The 21,556-nt window shown below is 58.8% G+C and overlaps 1 protein-coding gene across 1 annotated transcript in view; it reads right to left on the minus strand.

Annotated features, from left to right (window-relative positions):
- SRRM3 (serine/arginine repetitive matrix 3) overlaps positions 1–21,556 on the minus strand; it is a 54,833-nt gene continuing 33,277 nt past the window's right edge. Inside the window, 14 exon segments of the mRNA XM_077908151.1 lie at positions 1–1,554; positions 2,910–2,942; positions 2,944–2,989; positions 3,317–3,454; positions 3,558–3,782; positions 4,577–4,965; positions 15,098–15,275; positions 15,671–15,775; positions 16,228–16,278; positions 18,079–18,114; positions 18,234–18,296; positions 18,698–18,727; positions 19,190–19,270; positions 19,357–19,485. Of these exon segments, the coding sequence (XP_077764277.1) occupies positions 1,054–1,554; positions 2,910–2,942; positions 2,944–2,989; positions 3,317–3,454; positions 3,558–3,782; positions 4,577–4,965; positions 15,098–15,275; positions 15,671–15,775; positions 16,228–16,278; positions 18,079–18,114; positions 18,234–18,296; positions 18,698–18,727; positions 19,190–19,270; positions 19,357–19,485 (2,005 nt within the window). The 3' untranslated portion in view covers positions 1–1,053.

Genomic DNA, 21,556 nt, shown 5'->3' on the forward strand with positions numbered 1-21,556 from the left:
TCTCACCACCTGCCATCCGGGCACCGAGTGTTTTATTGGAGTCCAATTTTTATCCGCACCGCGGAGAAAGAGGGAGGGGGATATAGGGAGAAGGGGAACCCGGACCAGACCCCAGACCCCTCCCCCCATGGGAGCCCAGGGCATGTGCCCTGTTGGGCCAAGGAAGACTTTGTGAGATCCCTGAGGGCCCCAGGAGGAGTGGGCTGGGAGCAGCAGAAGAGGGCTGGGGGCCACTGCTTCCCCATCGATGCCCCAGGCCAAGGCCCTCGGTCTAGATCTTACCCTTTCTTCAAAGAGCTGTAGCACCCTTCTCTGGGTAGCCTTCACTCACCACCTCCCCACCAAACCCCAAGAAGGAAGTGCTCCCTTGGGCAGGCCCTGAAGTGCATGTTATTCTATGCCTGTGACCCTGTGCTGCCATCTGGTCCATGTCCCAGACACAGGGCACACTGGGACACCAGGGCTTGCTCCGTCATCAGACTGCATTGCTTTCCCCCGATACTCCTTACAGACTCTTCTTCCATCTACCCCTTCTCTCTTCCACCTCCTGATCTGAACCCCTTTTGACCTCAGGGTCAGATGCAGTGTGGTCTGACTGTCCCACCTCTAGTCATGCTGTAGGCCTGGCTGCTTGTCCCAGGGCATGGGGGCAAAGACTGAAGGGGAGCGCCTGGCCCAGAGAGGAGAGGTGGGACCAGGAGTGAGCTCCCCTGCTCTTCAGGCTGGGGCTTAGGGGCCCACCTAGTCATCTGGGTACTCCTGGGCCAGAGGAGGGGCTGGGGGAGGCTGTGGGGCCTGCCTCCAGCCCTCAGCCAGGATCCTGCAGCCAGCTCAGAAGAAAGCAGCTCCCCAGCCTGGATGGTGATGCACCAAGGGTTAGGCCATTCTTCCTTCTGTCTAATTTAGATCCTGCTTGCCTTCCCACCTCCTTGTCTGCCCATTGAGAGAGAGGAGCCGCGGGCCCTGTGGAGTGGGTAGGGGAGGCTCCCAGGTCTGGCACCTTCCGAGGTGTCCCTGGGTCCACTGAGCTGTCCCCAGCCTGGTTAGCTGGCATCAAGCAGAAAGGGGGACAGGGTGATCCCTGTGTTCGCAACGGCTCTTTGTTCCCTGGATGTGGTGGGCAGGCAGGAGGTGGGGGTGGGGACCCTCTAGAAGCAGCAGAACCCAGCTCCTCCTCAGCTGCAGGGCACCCACCCTCAAGGTCTTCCCTGGCCCAGGGACCTCTTTGAGCGGTAGGGTGCAGGCCCCCTCACAGGCCCTGGAGCCTGACCCCTTGCCTTGCCCTATGCCAGGGGGCATCAAGCTGGGTCTGTCTGGGCTCAGAAGCCCCCACTCTCTGAGCTGCTTCGGCTGTGATAGCTGGGACTGGGACTGGGGGTCCGGGAGGGGCTGCGCGTGCGGCTGCGGGTCCCCCGGCTGCGGCTGCTGTAGCTTCCGTGGCTGTGGCCCGGGCTGGGGCTGCGGCTGGGGCTCCGGCTTGAGTAGTCGCTGCTCAGGCAGCTGGAGGAGGATGAGGGGCTGGGCCGGTAGTAGGGGATGGGACGCTTCCGGGCACTGCCGGGAGGGAAAAGCTGATTATAGGCCATTCAAGTCCCTGAGCTCCGCCCTGAGCTCTGTCTTGGCCCTCACTCAGGCCCCAGCCCTTCCCCAGCAGTGGCCAGGGCTTCCCTGCCTCAGTTTCCCCTGAGCTCTGGCTTGGAGTGCCCCCTGCCCCAAAAGGATCAGACACTCAGTGGTCTCTTGCCAATTTCCATTGGTCATTTCATTTTCTCCTCCCCTTGTCTTCAGGGAAAGGGGACCAAGTCTCTGCTTCACTGAGTAGATGCTCAATAAATATTTGTCGGATAAGTGAAACTTAAATATAAACAGCTCCCATCAACGAAGCTAAGCTGTGGTTTCTGGGCATGGAAAGGGTTGTGGATATAGTCCAGCCCTGCTTCTCTGTTCCCCCCCAGAATTGAGTTTGGGTTTGTCAGGTCACTTCAAGGGAACAAGAAGGAGACCCCTGGCCGCTGCTGCCCATGCCCAAGGCCCAGCCCAGTCCCGCTGGCCCCTGCTCCTCACTCAACTACCTCCCACCGGCCCAGAGTTAGTTTGAAGCCAGGAGGCTGTGACCCAGAGAAAAGAAAAGAGAGCGGTTAAGGAAGCAACAGTGCCCCATGGCGTGGGGTTAATTCTGAGGAAGAAAACAGGTGTACGTTAGTGGGAGGAGGAGGAGGCAGCCTGGGAAAGGGGCTGAGGGAGGTGCCAGGTGGAAGGTGCAGGGCAGTCCTCTAGGACCCTCCGCCTATGGGCGAGGTGTGGGCCTGTCGAAGGAGTGTTCCAATCCTGGCCATCTGGCCTCTTGTTCTGGGCTGAGGGGAGAAGGTAATGCCTTTTCCTCCCTCAGCTACAATCTGTATCACCAAGGACTTGGAAGGGTTGGTTTGAGAATCAGTCCATGTAAGAGCTGAAAAGACACTCAGGGAGCCCTGCTTATTGTGCAGACATGAGAACCCAGATCCAGAGAGACACACCAATGTCCCAAGGTAGCCTGCCCAGCAGGGCCTGTGGCGGAGCCCTCTACCCCAAGTCAGGGGTCTAGGGCTTCAGGCTGATTTCCACAAACATAGACCATAATTTCACAGGGTTACCTACGCCCACACCCTCCAGTCCTGGCACAGAAACTCTGAGGTGGCTTCTGCAGTATTTTCCCACACCCTCCACACAGCCCCATTGGACTTGGGTTGGGGCAGGGCAGAGTGGAAGGGACGAGACCTCCCACAGCTGCTCCAGAGAGCAGGCTGCTGGTGCTCTCTCCTCCGAATCCCTCCCTCCCCCACCCTGGGGTGGCTGGGAGGTGAGCAGTGAGGTTAGTGACAAAAGGAGAGGCAGACAGATGACAGCTGAACAGAGCCAGATCAGCTCACATGGGCATCTCCCCTGCAGCCTGTGGGGAGGGGGTCCACCCGGCCCCCAGGCCGGCCACAGGCCACTCTGCAGGCTGGACCTTGAGATGAAGGAGAAAAGGAGACATCATTGCCAGGAGATGGATGTGGGGAGGATGGAGAGAGGGAGGGGCTCCAGGAGGGATGGCTGGAATCTTCGGGAGCTCAGGTCGGTGCCTGCGGCTGCCCACCCAGACCCAAGGACACAGCCCCCTCCCCGCTGTGGGCTTCTCAGTCCTGCGCTCCTCAACACGTCCAGTTCTCACCTCTCTCCTCCTCCAGGCCCTCTTCGCTCCCGGGAACCTCCCCTCCCCTCCCACCTCCCAGCGCCGGGCTCAGTGCGTCGGTCCCCCAGGGGTTTCCTGTGGCCTAGCCGGGCCCTTTCGTACCTGGTGATGCGCCGCGGCTCCATGAAGCTGGGCGAGTCCCGGCGCCGCTTGCGGATGGGCGAGTAGCTGCGGGAGCGGCGCCGGGCGCGGGCGGCCTCGGCCTCGGCGTGCCTCGCGCGGCCCTCGCTGTCCTTGTCCCTGCGGGCCCGGCCGAAGTGAGCCACGTGGCCCGGCTGGCTCGCCCGGGCCCAGCCCCGCCGCGCCCCCCCTGCGCCCGGCCGGACCGCGGGCCCGCACTTACCGGCTCAAGGTTTTCTTGGGCGACGGCGAGCGGCTGGGGCTGCGGGTCCTCTTCTCCGCGGAGCGCGAGCGGGACTTGGAGGGCGAGCGGCTGGAGCTCCACGAGAGCGGGTGGGGGCCGGGGCTGCGCGACGAGCTCTTCCCCTCTGGGCCGCCGTGCCTGCCGTGCGCGCCCGGGGACGGGGAGGTGCTGGCCGGCCGGGCGCGCGGGGGCCGCTCCTTAGCCCTGGAGGGGGGGCACGGCGACAGGGACTCAGCCAGGGACAAAGTGGGCTCCGTGGAGGGCCAGGGACTCGGTACGGGAGTTCTATGGAGGAGGAGGTGTGGATGAGCAAGTAGTGGTGCGTGAGTTGCTGGAGCCGAACTCGATTCCAGAGGAGGGAAAGCGCGGGGGGTGGGCGTGCGGTAGTGACAAGAGTGGAAGAGTGTTCCCGGTGTAGGGAGAGGGATCAGGGAGGGCGGCAAATGAGGGAGGAGAGTGCTCCTCGATGGGAGGAGAATCCTGGGGAGCGGGGGGCTCTTGGGGAGGAGGGTGATCGTTGTGGGGAAGGGAGGGCTCCTTGGTGGGGAGAGAGCGCTCAGGGAGGGGGACCTCAGTGAGTGGGGAAGAGGGAGAGAGATCGCTGGGTGGGGGAGGGAGCTCCGTAGTCGGGGTGGGGGGCAGTGATCACGGAAGGGAGGGCTTGTTGAGAAGGAAGGAGAGGGGTCAGTGGGCGGGGAGGGGGGGAGGAAGGGTGCTTCACCGGGGGAGAGGGATCTCGGGGGGCAGGAAGGGTAGTCCGGGGGGGGCGGGGGAAGGGGGAGGCATCCGCGTGGGGGAGAGGAGCGGGCCGGGGGGAGCAGGTGTTCAGGGCTGTGGGGGAGGAGGTGTTCCGTGGGGAGGGACGGGGGTCAGCGCGGGTAGGGTGTTCCACTGGGACGGAGGGGGCGGGTGGGGGCAAGTGTTCCTCGCGAGCAGGGCGGGGCAGATGCTCGGGACCGAGAGGGGGCACCCGACGGACCCGGGGCCGCGCCGCTCACCGTTTCCCGTGCGCGCCGTGGCCTCGCTCGGAGCCGGGCTCGGGTCCCGGGCCGGGGGCGCCGCCACCCCCGCCGCCGCCGCCGCCGCCGCCGCCGCCGGAGTCGCTGCTGGAGCGGGCCCTGCTGAGCGAGCGCGACGAGCCCCGGGGCGGCGCGGGCCGGGCGCGCCGGCGGCCCCTGCGGCGGGGCGCGGACGCCGAGGACCTGGAGCGCCGCCGCCGCCTTCGCCGCCGCCGCCGCCGCCTGGCCGCCCCGCCCGCCGCGCGGCCTCCTCTGCCCTGCGACGACGGCGCCGAACGCGGGCTCGGGCTCTCCTTGCCCCGCGCGGGCGGCGTGGTTGCGCCGGCCTCCGCCTGGTCGCGGGCCCTGGGCGAGGGCGAGCTGGGCTTCTGACGGGGAGAGAGGCAGAGAGGGCACGGAGGGGGTGGAGAGGGGACGGAGGCGCGGACAGAGACGGGCCCCCGGGAGAGGCGCCCGCAGAGACAGAAAAGCGAGGCGGTCGAGAGGCCAGAGCAGAGAGAGAGGCAGAGGCAGAGCCAGGGAAGTTAGAGAAGCAGGAGAAAAGACGGAGCCGGGCAGAGAGAGAGAAGGAGAGGCAGAGAGAGGACAGACCAAGAGAAGGCAGCGAGGTCGAGGGTGAGAGAACGGGTGGGTGGGGTGGGGGGAGAGAAGGAGAGGGGGCTTTCACCGGGCCCAGGCCGGGGGCTGCCAGTCCCGGAGCATCGCACACACGGTTCCCCGCGCCTGCCCTGCCTCTGCCTCTCCTGAGTGTCCACCTTCTGGCCTCAACAGTGCAGCTCATGCAAGGTTCTCGGCATGCAAAACACAGGAGGGACGGAGCGGTGGAGGGGAGGGGTGCTGAAACGGAGGGGGGGCTCCAGGACGGGCACGGGGGCTGGCATTGGCCCCCGATGGGACGGACGATCCCGGCAGAGAGGAGAGAGAGGGCGGGCACCGGGAGGCCGGGCCAGGGCCAGCCCCCCCAGGCCAAGCCCCCCCCAGCGCGTGGGGGGGGTGAGGGGGATGGTGGGGGCACACGGCACACAGATGGGGGGTGGGGGCGGGGCGGGACAACTGAACTCAAAACTGAACCGAAGAAAGGGAGGAAAAACAGAAATAAAAAACAAAATCCACAAATGTCATTAGATACCAAAACCAAAAAACAATGTCTGAACTCCTGGGGGAACTGACATTTTTTTTTTTTTTTCTGTTAACATTTTTCTTTCTTTGTTTTCCGGCCCTGCAGAGACCTGTGGAGCTGTCAGTAGCACCCGACTGTCTTTCTGTTTCTCTCTTTTCTTTTCCTTTTTTTTTTTTAAGTTCTGATTTTTTTTTAAGTCCCTCTTGGTTAACGTCCACTTACCAATAAAGTGGCACTTCCTCCTTTAGTAGGTAAGATGTGTAAGAGAAGGGAAAAGTGTGGTAGCGTAAGTTCATCATTAGATTCACAAAAATGCAAGAGAGATAGAGAGAGAGAGAGAAAAACGCAACCACCCCATTCTAGGCCGAGAGGAGGCCACACCGCCTCTGGAGGAAGGACTGGCAGCGCCCGGCTCCTCGGGCCTGGGCAGGCACCTCTTGGGTGACTGTCGGATAGAGATGTCAAATGTTTTTCCAAAAGTGCAGTTGGGATCCAGAAAACCAGAAACGGAGCCTGGTACCATCTAAAGGGCCCTGGCTGGCAACCAGGGGGTCTGAGAGCCTGCTACTACCTCACTGAGTCACCCTGGCTAAGTCACTTCCCCATCCTGGGCCTCAGTTTCCCCATCCACAAAATGAGAGGGTTGGGCTTTGCTTCCTGAAGTCCCTTCCAGAGCAAATATTCCAGGATTCTCTGTGCACCCCGACCACCCTCTCCATCCTCCTCCCTTCACAGAACTGACCCCTCCTCCTGTCCTTGGGCTTCCATCAGATAACAGTTGATTACACTCATCTGTTTGGAAAGCTGTCCCCCACTCCTACCCCACCCCCAATCACCAGCACCGACTTGGCTTTGAGCACCTCCAGGGCAGATTTTTTGTTTTTGGATTCAGCTCTATAAACTCAGTTTTGATCATAGAACTTGGCATTAGTAGGGCCTTGATGCCCTTTGCTGAGGAAGGAATAAGTAATGTCTTTACAAGGGTAGGGGCCCAAACCGGGAAGTCCTAAAAGAGGGGCAGGGTCGGGGCCAAGCTTTTTTAGCAGGCTCTTTGGATGAGCCAACAAACCAACTACCACCCCTCAGGGCACCTAGCTACCAAGAAACTGGAGGCAAGATGGTTTCCCCCACACAGCCCTGGTGCTTCCTGCAGGAGGCAGGGTGGGGCCAAGGCCTTTCTGTGCAAGCCCGAATCCAGCCAGGGCTTGGAGGCAGAGCCAAGAAGTCAGTCTCATTGGTGGAAAGGCACAGAGCTCGTGATTGGTGGCTGAAGCAGCCAATGAACACTAGCTGTAGCAGGTGTGTGCAGCTGTCCAGAGTCAAATGGGCCCTGAAGGCCTCCTGGGAGAGCCCGTGTTTCCTTTCGGCTTTGAGTGGATGTCACTGGGTACTGAGGTGCCCCTCTGAGCACCCAGACTCTCTTAATCACCAGCTCACTCCTCATTCTAAGCTAGGAGACATGGGAACTGGGCTAACTAGCCATTGCCCCTCTGAGATGGCAGTTCCATTCTCAGCAGACGTCAGGGGGAGATCTCTGGCTCCCTTGACACATGTCCCTTCCACCCCAGCAGGTGGTCAGTGCCCACAGCTCCCAAGCCCTCAGCACTAGGTTCTCTCATTCAGCATCCTTTTCCCACCAGAGGAGGCACATGAGAAAGAAACCTCCAGGATCTTCACATTTCCAAGTTCTTCCCTATCTCCTGGATTGTCCACAGATACTAGGTGGGGGAGCCCTGAGAACCAAGGCATAGTGACCCATACACACCCAGGAAACACTGGACCCTGCCCTTAAGAAGCCCTTGCTAGTACTGCAGCCAGAGGGGGATGGGCAGCAAGGCAAACAGGGAGAATATTATTAAACTGTGGGAGGGGGGTGTCAGGACATGGCTGTGAACCCTGCCTGCCTCTAACCTAGACTCTGGATCTGTGCCATCTTCTCTGACTTCAGGAGAGAGGCAGTGGGAGAAGGACACTGGGGTCTTCCATGTTCCTTCCCACAGGCACCGTGGGGGCCCTCTCTACTTCCCACTGTTGTTGGGCTGGTGGTGTGGCAGGAATGTTAGGAACAAAACGGGTCGGGTCTGGGTTGGGTGGATGTCCACCCCGTCATGCTGCTACCCCCAATCGCTGAGGCCCATGCTTCGGCGTCAGATCCCCTCTGCTCATCTGGACACTTCCCACCTGGTGAGCCTCAGAGTCGAACCCTTTCCCTTCCTCCAAGCAAAGTGCTGGATGATTGCTTCAGATGATAGCAACTGGCAAAGTGGAACACCCTGGAATCAGCCCTGATATGAGTTTGCTGTGAGACCTTCAGGAAGTGACCTAACTCTTGTGGGCCTCAGTCACCCCTTTGGTAAAGTGGGGATAACTGGGGTCTTTGCTGGATGGGTATGAATAGGGGTTGAGAGGTTCTTTTGAGAGCACATGTGACTTACAGTCCCCTCACAGATGTATGGGGTCAGAGCAGTGCAGGAAGGTCTGGGCACTCCCACGTGCCAGGATGGTGCAGGATGGGAGGAAGATACTGTTGGGCAGGATGGCAGATAGTGCCTTCCTTCGGGAGGCCTCCTATGGCCAATCTCACAGCCTTATCCACCCCATTCCTCCCTGGAGAAAGGGTCACCATGATCCTGCCAGAGGGTGAGCCTCATCCTCAGATTGGCTTGGTCTCTTTCTTCCCAGGAATTTAGGGAGATCCAAGTCCAGACACCATGGGATTTCATAGCTAGACAGGACTGTTGTACCAGGGACCTCCTAAGATCTCCTCTAGAAGCCTGTTCCTTGTGACTGCTGTTCCTTCTTCCCCTTCCCTGCCCTTACCGCCTCACCCCACAGCCTGGCTAATGCTTATAGGCCCTCAGCTCAATACCACCTCCTCCATGAAGTCTCTCCTGCCTGACCCTCACCCTGAGTCAGGTGCGTTCCTCTTTGATCCCTTGTGGGATCAAAGTTTCAGTAGGGACTGTGCCAGGTTGTGTTAGTGCTGAGCAGAGCTCCCCATCCACAGTTCAGCTTTCCTCTCTAATTATCCTCCAGCCTGGCAGGTGAGGGCCTCAAACCCAGGTGAAGCCTGCCTCTCACCAGGCATAGACACTCAGACAGGGCCTGGCATGGAAGTGTGTTCAGGAAGTGCCGACTTCGTGTGTGTGTGTGTGTGTGTGTGTGTGTGTGTGTGTGTGTGTATGGGTTCGCGGGTGCGTGAACAAATGAGTGAGTGCTCTGCACCTTGCCTGTCTCTGAGCCAGGCTTCTAGGGGTCCCTCTATTCCTTGGTACCACTTGCTATCTGCTATCTTCTCTTTTGCCTATGTAAGAAATTTTTGAGGGGGAAAAAGACAATGGGAAAAAGTAGTGAGAGATGATGCGCTAGCCCAATCCTGGTATTTTTAAGGACCAGAACAATGCGTATCTGGCATGCTTTACCCTTGTTCCCCCCAGGCCTCAGATAACTACCTCCTCTAACTCAGCATTTGAGGATCCCATTATTGGGTCCCTGGTCACATCAGGTCCTCCCAGAAGATGGGCCTCTACTCCTCCCATCAAGCTGGGACACAGTCTCCCTGTGGGTCCGACAGTGATTTCTCCCTTCCTGAAGAACTTCCTGTCTGCCTTCCCAACACCACTTACAGATGAGCAATGTTCTGAGTGGGTGAGCTCCTCACCACCTACCCCTGGGATCCACATGGGGGGAGGGGAGGATGAAGAGCCAGGCCTTCTCTTCTCAAAGGTGAGACTGGAAGTCCACTGAAGCCTCACAAGGGCTGAGATGTCAAACTTCTGTAGCTACTCCCAGATGCAACAGGGAAACAGTTTAAAGAGCAGGGATGGAGAGGCAGGGTCCCTGAGGACCTACTGCTGCTGTGTACCCTCACTGTGACTGGATGAGAACTGGGCTGGGAGTCGCAAGTCTCAGGACCTAGGCTCCAACACTTTGGGGAAACCCAGCCCCTACTGACTGTCCTTTCTGACTCACTCTGAATGTTAAACTCAAATTCAGAAGACAGAAGGGTGCTGGGGCCTGAGGGAGCCCCTGTCTGGGATGGGTAGTGGTCCAGCTGGGGGGGTTGTGAGCTGAGAGTCCCCTCTGTCCTCTAAATTGCCCCACAGAAACTTTGCCAAGTAGGTCCTCCAAGACCAGTGCCCGCTCAGGTCCTCTGAAGTTCAGCTACCATTACACCCAAAATATAAAGATGTGAGGTCCAGCCCTGGTGCCAGCTGCTGCCCCAGAGTCTGGAGCTCCCAACCTAAAGTTCTACCTGCTACCAGGACAGCTGGCCCTGGAGGGCTCTTTCCTCACGCCTGGCCTCAGCCAGAACTTCTTCCAGGATCTGGAGGTCAAGAGGCCTGGCACAGGTGCCTCCACCACTGCTTATTGCCCAAATGGGCCCCAGGGGCTGGCAGGGGAGAGGGGTGGGGGTGCTTAGCAGCTACTCCAGACAACAGAAATCAAATTGGCTCAACCGCAGCATACAGTTCAGGAAGGGAACACAAATTTGGAATGCTAACCACACAGAAATGCATTCGGACAACAAAATGAGAGAGAGAAGGAATGGAGGGGGCTGGTGGGGGGGCAGGGGTTGGGGTGGGAGAGGAAGGAGGAGCAGGGGAAGTGGACAGGAGGGGGAAAATGAACCAGAAACATTGTCAGGGTGGGAAGTGGAGGGGAGGTCAAGAAAACCAAACGACAAACCAGAAAACATAGCTTTGTAGCTCATTTGGAGAAAGATGCAAGTTTACAAATGAGTAGTCACTAAAATAAAGAAAGAAAAGGAGAGGGGGAGAAAACCAACCAGAGCGAGATCAAGAGAAAGAGAGAGAAAACCACATTCAAACCAAGCAGAGTGGCGGGGCTTATCTGGAGATGGGAGCGAGCGGGCGCACAGCTGAGCTGGGATACCTACCTTCTCAGTGGTCAGGGACAGGAATGCAATAATAAAAAAGAAAAGAAGGTCTCCGCATTGGGAATGCAGAAGGGAGGGGGGAAGACAGTGACTCTAAGCTGTGCTCCCCCTCGGGAACTGGCACTCGTGCAGCCAGTGTGGCTTTTGGTCTAGTCCCAGGGATGGGCAGGGGCTCCTGCCCAGCTATTAGTTTGCCTTTTTTTTTTTTTTTTTTTTTTTGACAACCCACGGCTCCAATAGCCAAGCTTTCTTTAACTCTTTAAACAACAGAAAACCTCCAGAGGGCATGCAGGAAGCAACTGATGGAAGCAAGAACCAGAGGGTGGGCTACTGAGAGGGGCTGGCAGCATGGGGAGAGAGGCCCATGTTGTGGGGAGAGATGGAGAGAGAGACAGAGACACACAGAGAGAGACAGGGAGAGAGAGAAAGAGAGAGAAACAAAGGCAGAAGGAAACAGACAGGCAGGGGATAGAGAGAGGTAGGTCCAGAAGGAAAAAGGAGAGAAAAGCTGTTTGGACAAGGCAGAGTGGATAGATGGGGTGACAAGATCATTGCATTTAAAAGGGAAGGCAACCACAGATTCAGTGTGGAGACCCGGATCTACCACTTTCCCAGGGGCCTCTGCATCATTTTAGGAAAACTCATCCTTCCTGTCTTCTGGCTTCATCCTGGAAGAAATGCCAAAATGCCCCTTCCTATTCTGATGGCCTCCCTCCACCTGTGGTCACTGCTTTTTCCCAGCGAGCAGTCAGGAGGAGGCCTGGGATGGGGCAGCCCAGGCAGTGCCAAGGCACCTCTTCTTGGAGTCACCCGAGGCTGCCCATTGTGTGATGGACTTTGAGCCAAAGGTAGAGGCCAGAGAGAGCCTATAGGGGTCTTGCTCAGGAATCTTCTCTGCCCCACTCACCCAACAGTGAGGCTTCCTTCCCTTGACGCTTCCAATGCCAGGGACAAGTGGAGCCAAGGCAAAGGCGCTACTTGTAAGTCCTTAAACCTTGCATGCCTTTTCCGGAATTTGGGCTCAGCATCTTATTACTTCTCCCAAATCCCCATCCCAAATCATGTGACCTTGAGCGGCCCCCTTCCCTCTCTGCCTCACTATTTCTGTTCCTATATGTGTGTGAACTGGGAGGACATAGGGTTCCCTGAGTCGCTGAGGCAGCATTCATATAGAACTGGGGTTGTTGGAGGTTGGGCCCACCTACACCCTGGTCTCCGTGTGGGCAGATCCCAGTGCCAGGGAGCTGAGAGCTGGGAGTGTGCCATCAACATCTGGAGGGGTTCCCAGGGGGAAGGCAGGAGCTGAGACAATCAGCATTCACCTCCCAAATCCTCCTCCTCTTAATCAGTGTTCCCAGAGTGTGCTTTCCATTGGGCACTCTCTCCATATTCTGGCTGTTGCTGGTAGTCTTGAGGTTGCAAGGCTGGAGTCTCCTTTTGCGTCTACTCTTAAAAGCTGTGTGACCCTGAGCTGATCACTTGACCTCTCTGAGCTGCAGGGGACAGTTAATAGCAGAACCCAGAAATCCCTTGGGGGTTTCACCCTGGCCTGGGATGGAACAACACAGAGGTGTGTTGGGAACCAGCACCCATCTGGCTTTAGTCTCAATGGGGATGGACTTCTCTTGCCTGTGAGTGTCTGGCCTTGAGGCCCTCCCTGAGCTAAGCAATCTCAGGGGTGTACAGTTCCCTCCTCTAGGATCTGAGGCCTGGCACAGAAGGTGCTCAGCAACCTGTCCCTGTCATGCCCAGCCACCTTATACTAGACAGAACCGGGGAGACACAGGGTGCTCCCTGCCCTGGGATGCTCCTCAGGTGACCTGGGACAACTCTTCCTCCCTGGGTCTCCCAGTCTCCCTCCAAGGTTCCTTATAGATAGGGATCTGGGAGAATAATCTGGGCCACTTCTGTTCATTTAAAAACTGAGACAGTTCCAGCACCTGCCCTGGGGTCGAGGAGAGGATTGGCTGCTGCTGCAGATTTGGCAGGAGCTGTTGGTGTGAGAGTCACTTTTTAAGAGTTATCTTCCCTTTTAAATTCTGGTTACAAAGGAAAAAAGAATAAGTCTATAGAGATATGTATACGATTAATGTTCACTTGAGATTCAAAACCCATCTCTGCATTAGGAGGAGAGGCTCCCACAGGAACACGCACAAAAGCAAAATTCTAGAACAACACAGAAGATAGGAAAAAAAAAAAACAAAAACCAGAGAGATAGTTTGCATTTCTGTACATTACCAAAGGAAAGAAAAAAATAAAAGAAAATACAAACAAAAACAAAATAACAGGAAAAGTTACATTAACTTCCCCACCCTCTTCCCTTGCCAACTAAACAAGAAATGGAATCACAATATTACCACGGTTCAAATGGGAGGCTAAAAAAAACAAGCAAAAACATAGTCGGGATTAAAAATAGTGAGCTGTTCTTTTTTTCCCCGTTTGTTCTCTCTCTTTTTTTTTTTTTTAAGGTAGCGTCCAAGAATTACCCCCGTCCCCCCAATACTGGTCCCCAAAGACGTTTTTATGGTGAATGGCAAAGACTACGTCCCGCTCCCATCTCACCTCCCAGGAGGTACAGGTGAGAGGCCTGGATGTCCTGAGGTCCCAGATCTCGCAGGGCCCGAGGGCAGGGAGAGGATTTGGGGAGCATGCTTTGTGAGAGGAGTAACAAAGTGCTATCTCCCAGGAAACTCCCAGGGCAGTGCCAAAATGGAATCTCATCCTGGGAGGGAGTCAAGATTTGACTTGGTTGGGCTGGGCTGTCTTCCTTGAGTGCTCTCTGCTGGGGTCTACTTTAGCTGCTGTGGCCATTCTGTCTGTACATGCTAGGGACCCATGGTGGCCTAATGCCCAGGGAGAGGAGGGGACCAGAAGTGGGATGTGGAGCTCCCTATCAGCCCTGGCTGCATTCTGTGCCTTTCTAGAAGGATGAGGAGCTCCCTTGAGATGGTGTTTGGGGCTCTGGCTCTGTGCCCATGGAGGGGGGTGAGGGTGGGGGAATGAATTTTCCCAGACTGATCCATCATCTCTGGGGCTTGTGGCACCAGGTCTCTGCCCTGGCTGTGTTCAGCTACCTCCGTGTGTCCTCTCCCATCCCCAAAACAGATCCTGGGTCATTGGTGTAATCCTCCCTATGTGGCCCAACCGTGTCCCTGGGATCTAAGGAGCCTGGCACTCTGTCCAAGTGCGGCAGTCTGGAAACAGGTAATGTCCTTAAACAAAAATTAACCTTGAGCCCAAGAGCCTTTTGTCAGCTGCCTTTGGCTCTCCTCAATAAGGCCTTGGGAGTAAGGGTGTTTGAGAAAAGAAAGGGAGTGAAGGAAACAGCCAAAAATCAAAATGAAACTGACCAACACGGACATGTTTGCTGCTGAGACCTGAGGTCTGGGGAGGGGCAGCTCCTACCCTCCCCGCTGAAGTGTCTGGGACAGTTGGGCTCTGGGGGGGGGGTACCTGCAGGCTGCCCACCCCTAGACCCCTGGACCCACCCAGTGCCCCTGCCGGTACTGCAGCCCCCTCTCCCTGAGCGGGCTCTATCCTGTACTCTAAGACCAACAGACAAAAGGGGATGTGGGCCTCCCCTGGGGCTCGGGAGGGCCCCCCTACCCCCAGTGCAGCCCGGCCACCAGGGCAAGTCTGACAAGCACGTCTGTCTGCCAGCCTCTACCATCACCACACCTGCTGGTGGCTCTCAGGGACTGCGTGCCCCTCCTGGAGGATGAGTGGGGGCTGTTTATTTGAGTGGTGTTGGTGTGGAGTCTCTGAGGGAGTAACGGGTACACTGGCAGGCGCTTGAGGCAGGTTGGAGCACGGGGACATCTGTCCACGCGTGGGCGGCCCCGGGGAAAAGGACAGACTCTCCTTGGAGCAGGGACTTTTGAAATGCAGCTCAGCGGGGCTTGGGGACAGAGAAAGGGGAGGGCTCTGAGGGAGGGGGAGTGAGGCGGTTGGGGGAGGAGGGACGCTCGGAGTGGGGAGGAGGCTTGGTGGGGGAGAGGGAGACTCGGGGGGCCTAAGGAACGCCCAGGGGAGATCCTGTCCCTTGAATCCGGCTCCTGACTGCGACCCCAGCATCGTCCATGCCCCTCCCACCGCATTATGCCTCGGGGGGAGGGGGGAGGGGGGCCGGAGACCCCGGGTTCTCCTCAGCTCTCTTCCCCACCGGCTGAGAGCCCCAGTGGTCAAGCGCCCCCCCCCCCCCCCCCCCCCCCCCGGGCGTCAGTTCGCCAAGCTCAGGGCTGGCCCAAGCCCGCAGGCCTCCCCCACCCTGACGCTAGGCCAGGTGGGCGCAACGACCAGGCATTCCAGGCCGCCCCCCAGCCGAGCCGAGCCGAGCCGGGAGGGGGCAGCGGCGCCTCCCTCCCCGGTGACCCCTCACCGCGCCCTCCCCCGCGGTGACTCCCCCCTCCACCCCCCTACCCGCCCAGCGCGGCGCAGCCCGCACGGCGCGGGAACCCTCGGCAAAGCGAAGCGTACGTACATCTGGCGGGCTGTGCGCCGAGCCGGGGCGGCCCCCGTGCGCTCCGCTCCGCTGTCTGTTGCTGCCGTTCTGCTGGGGCGACCCCCATCCGCTGCCGCCGGACAGGGAGGGCGACCGGCTCCCGCTGGACCGCTGGCTGCCCGTCTTCCGCCCATCATCTCGGTGCTTGGGGCTCAGCCTTGGTGGGGGGGGGACGGGAGATGGGGGGAGCCGGCGTGGGACGCCCCCTCTGCAAGTGGAACCGCTGCCCCCGCACGAAAGGCAGCCCCTCACGCGCCCGCTCACTTGCATTTAGAGATCGAGGCCCTAGCCCGCACACTGCCTCGATTTCCAGTTCAGGATGTGGGGCGCCTCTGGGCAGAGGCCAAAGCTCTTCCTCGCCCACTTCCAGGTGGGTGGGCACCTGCACACTCCCGGTAGACTTCACCCACCGACTGCTGTTTGGTCCACCAGCCTCTGCCTCAGCCCCCTTCCCAGCCCTCCGGAGTGTTCAATCTGCAAGTCCCCCTCCCCGCCCCAGCACAAAGCTGAGCCAAACCACCCCAGGACTGCCCCCAGGGGTCCAGGACCTACCTGCTGGGTGATCTGGAATCGCTGTAATGGGAGGAGAGGGAGGGGCTCTGGGAGCTGCCGCTGCTGTGGCGATGGGACCTGCGACCTGGGGACTCTGTGTGCGGCCTGGGAGAGAAATCAGCCTGTACCCAAGTTCTGCCTGAACTCCCCAAGGGGACCCCACCCCCTGTAGTCTCCCACAGAAATAGCCCTGCCAGTCCAAGTGGGTCGTTTGTGGAAATTAGGAAAAGGCCTTCTTTTGTTCTTTTGTCTCCTCAAGACCTCACCGACCCCTCAGCAGGTGCTCTTGTGACTGGGGGTGGGGGTGGGATGTGGGGGGTAGAGGGGACGTGGGGAGTAACCAGAGCCAAGCTTGAAAGAACTCTGGACTAGGAGGCAAGGGGCCTGAGTTCCAGTTCCTGCTCTGTGTCTGACTCACAAGGGCTCTTGGCTTCTTCTCTGGCTCTGACTTTTTCCATCTGGGCAGTGGGGACAAAATGAACTATCTCCAAGGGCCCAACTCTGTAATTCTAGAAGTGGGGAGGGGGAGGAGCTAGAGAATGGTGAAGGGTTCTCACCTCTTCCTCTCTTTGTTCTTCTCTTTTCTTTTGCTCTTGGGGCTTCGAGATCTGCAGAAAGCAGAGGCTAAGATGAGCGCTTAGCCTGAGCCCAGCAGGCGGCAGGGTGGGGTGGGGGCCGGTGGAGAGCTGTGCCAAGGTGTGGATCTGAGATTTATTCCTGTCTGGGACCTGAGCCTCCCACCCCTAGCCCCACTGGTGTGGACATGCTCATCCTACCCCCACTGCTTTCGTTCCTTTGACTCAGCCAAGCCTTCTTCCTTCTTTCTCCTGTAAGCCCTGTCCCACAGTTGCTGCCAGTCTGGGCCCCCGTTTTTGTTCCTCCTGGGGATGCCATAAATAATGTGTCCACCACCCCAGAAGAAAGGCTGACTTGTCCTTTCCTTCTGGAATTGGTCTTAGCACAGGTCCCTCTATGAGTCACTGTGCTGGGGTGGCCCCTCCACACCTCATTTGTGTCTGCTGGGTCCCAGGTCCCCTGAGATGGGGCTTCCTAGGGCAGAGCCCCAGCTTTCCTACCTCTTTGCCCCTTCAGACTGTGGCTCAGCTCTGGGCCAGCTCCCCAGAGGGTTAGGAAAGAAGTACTCTCCCTTGGGCATGATCTTTCTGCATTTGGGTCCTCTGGATTCTCCTCTAAGGGCTGCCCCCAAAGTTTCCCATCCCACCAATCCCACCTCATCCTGTCCCATCCTGTCCCATCTCATCCAGCTCCCTGGGGCAGGCCCCACAGTCCTTCTCCTACCTTTGACAAAAGGATTGAATAGTTTACTAGTAGGTGTCTAAGGTTTTAGACACCTGTAGACCCCTCAGCCTCACCCTCCCTGACGCCACCAGATTCCAGCTGGATCCTTCTATCCCTGAACGGATGCCTTCTTCTGACCAAACATCCAGGTGATGCTAAGAAACAACAGGATGTATTTCTCACAGGAGCATAGTGGGTGGGGGCAGGCTCAGGAGGCCAAAGATTTCAGTTCTAGAACTCATGCTGCTTGCTTTGGGCCTCAGTCTCCTCATCTGGAGCTGGTATAGCCCTAGGTCACCTCTAGGTCCTTCTCAGGACCACTGGGAGCCAGTCAGAGGATCTGTGCAAATGGATGGTGACCCCTGGGGGGCAGTAGGGGCCCACACTGGCCCCTGAGAGGAGAGGAGGCCAGGAAGGGAAGGGGGTGGGTTGAGAAATTGGAGGATCAGGATTTTGGTGTTTATTTAGGCTCCTACCCCACCTGGCAAGTGGCCATGGGCAAATTCCCACTGCAGGAATGAGACTAGGGACTCTAATCCCTCTTCTGGGCCCCTGGGCGGGGCTCTGGCTCCCAGGCCAGCCGTGGGGATGTGACTGCACTACCTCTTCCTTCCCTCCATGCTGAGAGTTTTCTACTTTCCCCACCCCAGTCTCTGCCAGGGCGCTTGACTTTAATCTCCTCATCCCCCCACCCCCAATCCATCCTGAACAAGTCACTGTCCTGCTCAGAGCCAGCTCCTTGGCCTGGCAGTCAGGCCTTTTGGGGGCTATCCCTCAGACACCACTGCTAGCCTCAGCCTGCCTACAGGTCTCCAACCCACTGAGCTTTCCTTCTGTATGGATGCTCTTTCCCTGCAAATTGGGGGTCCTGATGCTTCTCTCTTCCCAACACCTCTATAGACACAGCCCTTGGATAATGACCTGCTGTGTTGTGTGGAAATTCTTAGGGCCCCCGCAAGTCAAGGCTGACTCAAGGGACCAGCAAATGTTGCAAACAATTGGCTTTCATCTTCCTCCCCACCCTCCTCCCATCATTGCTTCCCTTAGGCCTTGGTCCCTAGCAGGATAGCACCAGCCTCTGTCCACATCCTCAGCAGGGCATTGCTCACCTGTGTCGTCTCTTCCTCCGGGACCCAGAATCAGACCTGGAGGGCCACAAAAGGGTTCTCTTGAGCTTGTCCGGGGTGGCCTGGGGACACAAATCTGCACAGCCACAGGCCTGGCCCAACAGAAGTGAGGGGAGGCCCCAGGGGAGGGAAGGTACCTGTCTCTACGGTGCTTCTTCACACTCTTCTTCTTCTTGCGCAGAGGTGAGGAGCTCCCACAGCTGTGGACACAGGGGGGCAGGCTCTAGTGAACTGGTGCTCTGGAGCAGGAGGGGCAGCTAGACATGGCTGAGAAGTCTGGGCACCTGGGGCATCTAGCTGAAGCCAGCTGCCCAGTGCACAAAGTAAACAGAGGCCAGGAGGGTCAGCAAGGTCCCTCAGGGTGGGTGATGCAGTGGCCTGTGTTGTTCCCTAGCCACCCTTCAGCCTCCTTGGCATTGTAAGTGAGGGCTGTTTCACATCCAAATGTCAGAGGCTCCAGTGGTGGGATTTCTGGCCTGGGGGATGGGGGGGAGGGAGCTGGCACCTTGGCAGCTGTTGTGGCAAGCCTCCTGCCGCTGGAGGGAGGCCTTGGGGTCTTGCCCCCCCACAGACATCCCCACCACTGCCACCAGCCACTGACCTGCACTCCGAGTCCACTCTCCTCTTTTTGCTGAGAGCCAGGAAAGAGAAGGACAGACAGACAGACTTAGCTGGGGCTCCAGACGTTTGCTAGGGTCACATTAAGGACAGGAGAGGGGGATATACAGAGGGAGAACCACATATATGACCCAGCTAAACCCTTCTTCCCCAGGTCACTCACACTTGGTGTGGTGAGTGCAGGACCCCTGGGGAAGGGAGGAAGGGGGACCTTGGGCAGGTGGACTGTGGCCCAGGGGCCAGTGTGTCCCGGTTTGGAGTTGGGTGAGTGCCACTGGGGGGACTCAGTGAGGGGAGGGGACTGGGTAAAGGGTAGGGCCCCCCCTGCAGGGTGAGGGGCCAGTGTGGGGGGGAGCGAGGGGTGGGGCTCCCAAATGCGTCGCGCGAAGGGGGGGTGGGGGGGGCGGGGGCCGCGGGGACGGGACTCAACCCCGCACCGCGCCCTCCGACCCTTCCCGCCAGGCGGCGCTCTCACCGGCTTCTCCGGTGGCCGCCTTTCTTTTTCTTCTTCTTCTTGGGAGGGGGCGACGCCGAGCTGCTGGACCAGTGCTGGGTCCTGGGGGAGAGGGGGAGGGAGGTGAGGGAGGAGGGCCGGTCCCGGGTGTCCCCCCCACCCCCTCCCCCGCCGCGGCGGGTGCTGACCTGTACCCCCGGTGCCCGCGGTAGCAGGCGACCGGGCAGTCGCAGTCCACCGGGCCGTCGTCCTCGTCCAAGGGCGCGTACTCCAGGCCGGGTTCCGCGCCCTCGAGCAGCCGCGGGGTCTCCGCCACGCTGCCGGCGACAGGGACGCTCACCACCCGCGCCCCGGGGCCGGGCCTTCCGCCTGCCCCTTTCTTAGCGCAGCGCGCCCAGACCTGCCCAGCAAGGTTGGGGGGTACGGCCCGACCGCTGGAGGGCCAGGCGGGGATCCGGGGGACCCGAAGGGCCGCCTCCCCGACAGGCCCCCAGGCTCAGCGGTGCCCTCCTGCCTCACTCCTTCTAAGGTCACACCTCTCAGTGAGACCCTCCCCTCCCTGGACCTCTCAGTCCGGTTCATGGCGCTCCTCCCCCCTCCCAGCGCCCCCCCCTTAGAGCCCCTTTCACCGACTCCTGCTCCTGAGCCCTCCTCAGTCCTACCCTCGGCCCCCTGCCCCTCGCTCAGCCCAACCCCCTCCGGAGCCTGTGCTAAGACCAATTCCAGAAGGAAAGGACAAGTCAGCCTTTCTTCTGGGGTGGTGGACACATTATTTATGGCATCCCCAGGAGGAGCAGAAACGGGGGCCCAGACAGGCTTCCCCTGGTGGGCCTCTCTCTCCTGGAGAGCCCCTTCCTATCTCCTAGCTCCCCTCTCCGGTGTCAGGGTGTCAATCTTTCCCTAAACTTGGCTCGCAGCCCAGTCCCCTCCCCCTCCCCTGCCCAGCGCCTCGTCCTCCCCACCCCCATCCCCACCCCAGCCAGGCCCCCCAGCCCCAGGTGCCGCTCTGAAATATTCATGGCCTGTCCTAGCCCTGGTCCCTGCAGCCTCCTGGCTGCTCTTCTCCCGTTGCTGGGCTGTCATCAATCACTGCTCCGTGGCAGCGGTGTGGGCCTCAGCCCTCCAAGGCTCCCCATCCATCTTGCAGAGCCTACCGTGCACTCAGCAGGGCCGCCTGCGTGTCCTGGCCCTGCTGCCTGCTCAGGAGCCCATGGCCATTTTCTGCCAAAGATGTTTGCTCCCTTCAGGCACTTTGCGGTGTGTTTGGCGGGGGGTGGGGTGGGGGGTGGGGTGGGGGGGGTGGGGGGGGGTGGGGGTGGGGATGCTTTCTTCCTAGAAGCAGTTGGGCTTCCGGCAAAAGCATGAGCTTTGAAGCTGTGGAAGTGCCCTCATCATGCTCTGGCCGTGAGTCCTTGTGTGACTGGGTACCTGTCATGAGCCCTCTCTGAGCCTCTTCGGCAAGATGACCATGATAACTATGTTTTGGGGCTGCTGGAGAATTCACTGAGGTAGCCAGTACTGTGCAACTTCTTTTTCTATTTAACAAGCCCAAAAGCGACCCCCCAAAGGCCCACCTCCTAGGCAATGGCTCCAAGGTGTGGCCTCCCCACCTTCCTGGTGTCTGCTGGTTCAGACAGGGCCCCTCCCAGATGCAGCCTCATCCCTAGTTCCATATCACTGCTCTCACCCCTGGAGGCTGTTCTTCAGGCTCCCTCTTTCCCTGCCCAGAGCAAGGCAGGCCAGAACTCGCGTGGCAGATCATTCAGCATATGACATGAGCTTTGGATTCACACAGACAAGGTCTCAATCTAGGCATGACCATGCTCACTGAGTCTCCAGGTCCTTACATCTCCACAAGCAGGAAAAGAATATCCCAGCTGAGGAGAGGATTAAATAAGATTCTCTCTGGGAAACTCCTGATACCAGCCACAGGCCTGGCCCTCAACAGCTGTCCTGCACATGGTCACCACTGTTCAACAGAGGGACCCTCTGTCAGACACTGACACACCAACACCTTCTCTTCTCTTCCAGACACATGAAAGATAGACAGAGCAAGGGTGTCAGACCACAACTACCAGAAGAAAGAATTTTCAGGGGCACCTCCCCAGTAGAGCATCCACTAACCTGATCTTTGAAAAACTGAGTTTGTGTCAAAAAAAAAAAAAGAAGAAGAAGAAGAAGAAGGGGGTGCCTGGGTGGCTCATGGGTTAAGTGTCTGACTCTTGATTTCAGCTCGGGTCATGATCTCAGGGTCATGAGATCGAGCCCCATGTTAGGCTCTGTGCTGGGGGTGGTGTCTGCTTGAGATTCTTTCCTTCCCTCTCTCCCTCTGCCCCTCCCCCTGTGCGCGCGCTCTCTCTCTCTCTCCCTCTCTCCTTAAAAAAAAAA

This window comes from Canis aureus, chromosome 8 (genome assembly GCF_053574225.1).
Source record: "Canis aureus isolate CA01 chromosome 8, VMU_Caureus_v.1.0, whole genome shotgun sequence".
In the NCBI taxonomy this organism is placed as follows: Eukaryota; Metazoa; Chordata; class Mammalia; order Carnivora; family Canidae; genus Canis; species Canis aureus.